The sequence below is a fragment of the Megalobrama amblycephala genome, linkage group LG24 (genome assembly GCF_018812025.1).
Source record: "Megalobrama amblycephala isolate DHTTF-2021 linkage group LG24, ASM1881202v1, whole genome shotgun sequence".
NCBI lineage: Eukaryota > Metazoa > Chordata > Actinopteri > Cypriniformes > Xenocyprididae > Megalobrama > Megalobrama amblycephala.
Genome location: NC_063067.1, coordinates 29909276 through 29915172, shown reverse-complemented (window position 1 = coordinate 29915172; position 5897 = coordinate 29909276). Strand labels below are relative to the sequence as shown.

Sequence of the window (5897 nt, the reverse complement as noted above, 5' to 3'; positions counted from 1 at the left end):
AGAATAGGCCTATCAATATCAAATGTACACTTTATATAACTAGGCAGTTTATTTGTGTCTGTGAAATGTATCCACCTGAATTGGACATTATTAATGAAGTCAGTAATCTCCAATGTTTAACGAACAGTTTTAATAATCAAACAGTTCTTCCACGACCACCGCCATTTTAACTCTTCTAACTGCGCGACGTTTACCGCAACGCTATTTTACAGCCGCTCAGCCAATCTAAAATCTGAGCAGTTTTTTAGAAGTTTTATAGACACGAATTAAGGATAGGCGCTGTAAGCAGTGGTGAGTCCCCGCGGGCACCTGCAGGAGGCTGGTCTCGGTCAGTGGGTGTTTCAGGGGGCGTGGATGAGCTCGAGCCAGCCTCATATGAAGAGTCTCGTGTGGACTGAATGGCAGTAGTTCATGTGCAGAGAAGATACTAACGTTCCCTGAGCGCAAAGTTTACTGGACATCTGAAGAAGACCCTGACTCTGAAGCTCTGCAGCTTTTTCAGAGAGTAGATTTAGAGTTGCTTTAACACTTTAGCTGAAGTTTGGAGAGGATCTTTACAAAATGCCACGTTCATTTCTTGTCAAGAAAGTATTTCTCCAACAAGAAGCCAAACTACAGTGAACTGGAGAGTCAAACTGGTGAGTGTGCCTTTGTTTATCTTTGTTATTGTATATAAAATCAGTATGTGAAATGAAAGAGTTTAAGATTAGCCAAAATTTAGTAGACCTGAGCCACCCAAAGTTGTAATGACATCCTGTGTTTAACAGTTTTAGCGTTTTACATTTATAATTTCAATAGTTATGTTGTTACTTTCAGTTATTTTGTTTTTCATTTTATTATTTTTTCACCAACTGCAGGATGTAGTTAAACTTAACTGCGAAAATTTCACAATTTAATCTGATTAATATAACTCAAAAAGTGAGAGCATGCTAATGCACCTTATTTAGAGTTTGGAGTAGATATTTGGTAGATACTAACCAAAATAAAGTGTGCTTTTGATAAACTGGATTATATAAAAACAGAAAACTCATAAAACCTAACAAAAAAGGACCATTTTCGTGTAGTCCAACAATCTCTTGAACAGGCACCTTTTCTCTTCCCCAGACAAACGCTATGCTGTCGTCCCACAATGCTTCCCTCTGGATGACTTCCACTCCAAAGAAGGAGATTCTGTGGTGCCCAACTATCCCTCCATGCTTGTGTGGGCTACTAGTGCCTTACCCCTTACCTTCACGCCGGTTACACCCAGCATCCCCTCTCCTCCTGGGCCTCTGGACCTGAGCTCTCAGTCCAGTTCCAGCAGCGGAGAGGAGGACGAGTGCCGCACGTCCGATCCCCCAAGCCCAGACCCCTCCGACCGCTTCCAGTGCGCCCACTGTGGCAAGACCTGCAGCAGCCCTGCTGCTCTATCCCGCCATCAGCTCACGCACTGCGCCGCCAGCCCACAAACAGCCATCACCGCCACAGGAACCACCAGCACAGCCACCAGAGCGGCCTTTCATTGCAAGCACTGTCCCAAAGAGTACAACAGTCTGGGTGCGCTGAAGATGCACATCCGCTCACACACACTCCCCTGTGTGTGCACCACATGTGGCAAGGCCTTCTCCAGACCCTGGCTACTGCGAGGACACATTCGTACACATACCGGTGAGTTAAGTTGTTAGTGGTGCATGTTAAAGGGTTAGTTCACCCAAAAATGAACATTCTGTCATTTATTACTCACCCTCATGCCGTTCCACACCCGTAAGACCTTCGTTAATCTTCGGAACACAAATTAAGATATTTTTGTTGAAATCCGATGACTCAGTGAGGCCTGCATAGGGAGCAATGACATTTCCTCTCTCAAGATCCATTAATGTACTAAAAACATATTTAAATCAGTTCATGCAAGTACAGTGGTTCAATATTAATATTATAAAGCGACGAGAATATTTTTGGTGCACCAAAAAAAAACAAAATAACGACTTATATAGTGATAACCGATTTCAAAACACTGCTTCAGGAAGCATTCGGAGCATAATGGATCAGCATATCGAATCATGATTCGGATCACGTGCCAAACCGCCAAACTGCTGAAATCACATGACTTTGGCGCTCCGAATAGCTGATTCGACACACTGATTCATTATGCTCCGATGCTTCCTGAAGCAGTGTTTTGAAATCGGCCATCACTAAAAAAGTCGTTATTTTGGTTTTTTTGGCACACCAAAAATATTCTCGTCGCTTTATAAAATTAATATTGAGCCACTGTACTCACATGAACTGATTTAAATATGTTTTTAGTACCTTTATGGATCTTGAGAGAGGAAATGTAATTTCTGGCTATGGAGGCCTCACTGAGCCATCGGATTTCAACTAAAATATCTTAATTTGTGTTCCGAAGATTAACGAAGGTCTTACGGGTGTGGAACGGCATGAGGGTGAGTAATAAATGACAGAATTTTCATTTTTGAGTGAACTAACCCTTTAAATCAAGATTTGACCAAAACCTTGGAAGTATTAAACTTGGGTATGTCCCGTTTGTGGTATGGAAGCCAATGCTAAATCTTGACCTATCTCCATAACAAGCCCAAAACTGTGCAGATTAAGAATAGGTGCCAGGTTAGATGCCATATTAAATTTAACACGGATGAAAATGAAGCTGTGAGGGATCGACATACAGGGGCCCTTTTTAAACCTGGTATTAAGATGCTTTTTGATGAGAGAACATTGTGCTTGGTGTGTTTTTCATCTTCAAACCAAACTTGGGTCTTCAGCCGACAAAGTTTAAATCCTGTCTGGCTAGCGCGCTTCCCATAATTTTTACAAGTTAGGTCAGTAGGTGGTTTTGTGGCTGTTCGAATGCATTTCACCACATAAGTGTCTACATTACGAAAGCAATCTGGTCGAATGCGTTTTCCACTACCTCTTTTCAACGACCTCCCTCAAAACGGTTTAGACCCCGTTTACACCTGTATTTAGCGTCGTCCACTTGTGGTCCGGTCGACCAAAACACATCCTAATACCAGGTGTAAACAGGACCACAGTCTTTATAATAGCACACACCGTAGGCTATAAAGATCCTAGATCACGTCATTTTCACAACTTTTAAAACTTGTTCATTGAGTTTTTCTCTTCTGAAAGATGTTATGTCAACTGAACAATTGGTGTGTTGTTAAACTACAGTACAATCCATTGAAGGCACTGTATTCTGTCCCTCAAAACAAAAATTAAATATGCCGCTACCCTGACTAAGGTCTTTTACTTTTCTAAGCATCTGGAAGACAATAAAAGTGGTGTAAAATCCCAAACTGTCCTATCCAGAGATAAGAATATTATAGAAACTTGGGCTCTTTTAGTCATGACATGCAGGGGGAAAAAAATATATAAGAATTCCTTAATTTTCCCTTGTTTTACATCATGGCCTCAATTAAAACAACGGAATGATCACGATTGAACTAAAAGGAGGGTATTCATTACTAAAACAAAGAGCATGAATTCTTAATTCATTGAAGGGCTTCATACTTGAGTTTAAAAAGTGTAGTTTGTTATAGTCAATCTTTCATCTTGTGTCATGGTCGTTTAAACACTGTGAACTTGCGTGCAAGGATAAACTAAAGTGATGTGGCGTAATTTATCTTAAAAGTTGAGAAGGTCTATAATACCTGGAGAAAGCTTTCAGTTAGCCTTCCCCTTATTGTCAATGGCAGTTTCTCTGACAGCAGTGGCTAACTGCTCATCTTAACTTGTAAAACATTGACTGTCTGCATAAAGGACTCCCAAATATCTAGAGACAAGAATATCATAGATACTTGGAGGTGGGCTCTTTTAAGGAACTACTTATGGCACAATTTTTGTAGGTTCACTTTGCAGAATCTAGTTGTCTGAATTGCATTGCGAGGTAAACCGTAGAGGTTTAAATGCATAAAATGTCTTCAACGCAATGACCATCTACACATAATGTCTGTCTGTGTGAATACTAAAACAAAATCTCTGTTTCAAGGTGAACGTCCCTTCTCATGCACCCACTGTAACCGTGCGTTTGCGGACCGCTCGAACCTGCGGGCTCACCTTCAGACCCACTCCGAAGTGAAGAAGTACCAGTGTGGAACGTGCTCTCGTACCTTCAGCCGCATGTCCCTCCTGCACAAACACACCCTCTCCGGCTGCTGTCCGTCTGCCTAGACGAGAAGACAGCTGCTTCCCATCGTTCGGCGCGGAGCTGGGACGGGTTTAAGCCATAAGTGAATGCACTGATGCTGTTTTTGATGCACACAGTGCCTTACCTTTTATTCCACAAGCCAAAAGAAGAGATGCTATTTTTCTACCAGTTTTAGTCTTGCACGCATTCTCACAGTGAGGGTCTGTTATACATAGACTGCAGATTTTTGTCGTGGGAAGGGGGCCCACGAACTGGCTCTCGGTGGATTCCCAAGATGCACCTCGGTGCCGGCTGGTCCGGGACTGCGAGGGGGCAGCTGCTATAAAACGTGTGTGGTGAGAGGTCATCTCTCACCAAGATCTCCACAGACTTGCAGGGATGTATTGAGACAGCTGTTGCGGCACAGGGCTGTCGACAAATGCATTGGTTTCCCTAGACTGATGGCTGAAAAGCACCAAAGACCTACTTTAATAAGGAGTTCAATTAGGCAATGGAATTTGTCTCTGTAATTCGAGCTTTGAGGTATTGCGTCATTCGCCATCTCCTGAATGTGCGGTCTGACTCCTGAATCAGCGTCAGAATGTTTTTATATTCTTAAAGACTGAATAGGGTGTCAAAAACACAAGAAGAATGTCTTCCGGTTTTATGTACAAAGTTTACTCCAGGTCCTCTGAACTGAAGGGAATTTGCAGTCTCTCATTTGAGAGAGCTCCTCTTCAAACATATTTTTTCCAAAGCCACAATGATAATGAAACTGCCTTTCTATATATCGTTTAAATGTTGGACGTATAACACAATCCAAATGCTATGCAATCTTTTTTGAGCAAAGATGTTTTAGTGTATTTCCACTTGCTATGTTTTCCCAATAAAGTAATTTATGTTCTTTGTTTAGCAGAAAAGTGTCTAATTTGTGTTTTTATGAAGGCTGAATGTGCTAAAGGAAGAGTTTGCCCACAAATGAATGAATACTTTGTATTCATTTACTCATGCCATTCTAAACCAGTATAACTTTATATCTTTCATGGAATATGAAATGAAACATTTAGCAGAATGTTCTTACTGCTCTTTTACAACAATAACGATAAAAGTAGTCTAAGCATTTTGTGCACATATGAAGTCTAACAATAGGTTTTTGCTGAAAATGCTTGAGCATATTACACCAGGTTTGACATCAAATGTTGTGCCTGTTTTTTTTTAACGAATACAAGCTAGCAGAATTTTTAAAGAAAATAGAAAAAATAACTGGGGTGAATTATTCCTTGAATGCATTAATTTACATCCAAATGTCTCTGAATAGATATGGTGTAATAAATATTTACCGTCTGCGTCTAGACGCAGTCAGATATTTTGAGTGATGGTCAGAACACCTGCACACACTTTCTGCTTAGCCTAACGCTAATACAACACTAACCCAGTTTAGCTGACACATGGCCAACAAATGTTCATGTCTGAGACACACTGCAGGTGGAAAAAGACCAAAAGGGAGGCAGAAGATTTAGAGGAGCACCAGAGAGATGAGGAAGAGAAATGAGCTAGTCTGCACCATTAAGACCAGTGGATCCAGCTCTCAGCTCCAGAACCTCAATCTGTCAAATAGATAGATATACCTCCCCGAGGGGAAATTTAATAAATGTGGGAAATGCCAACAATCTGTGCTTCGAATGTGGCCAGAGTTTTGAGGTTTTCAGTTTTGTGGACTGCCTCCGCAACTCACCCTTTCCCGAGCAATCTGAATCCACAAAGCCCTTGTGACCCA

The 5897-nt window shown here is 41.4% G+C and overlaps 1 protein-coding gene across 1 annotated transcript; it reads left to right on the top strand.

The window, feature by feature from the left end:
* The first annotated feature begins 237 nt into the window (after window positions 1–237).
* snai1b (snail family zinc finger 1b) lies at window positions 238–5040 on the top strand. Its single transcript, XM_048178942.1, is given in 4 exon segments — window positions 238–585; window positions 587–638; window positions 1105–1647; window positions 3983–5040. Coding segments are annotated over 4 exon segments (801 nt in total). The 5' UTR covers window positions 238–561; the 3' UTR covers window positions 4165–5040.
* The last annotated feature ends 857 nt before the right edge of the window (window positions 5041–5897 follow it).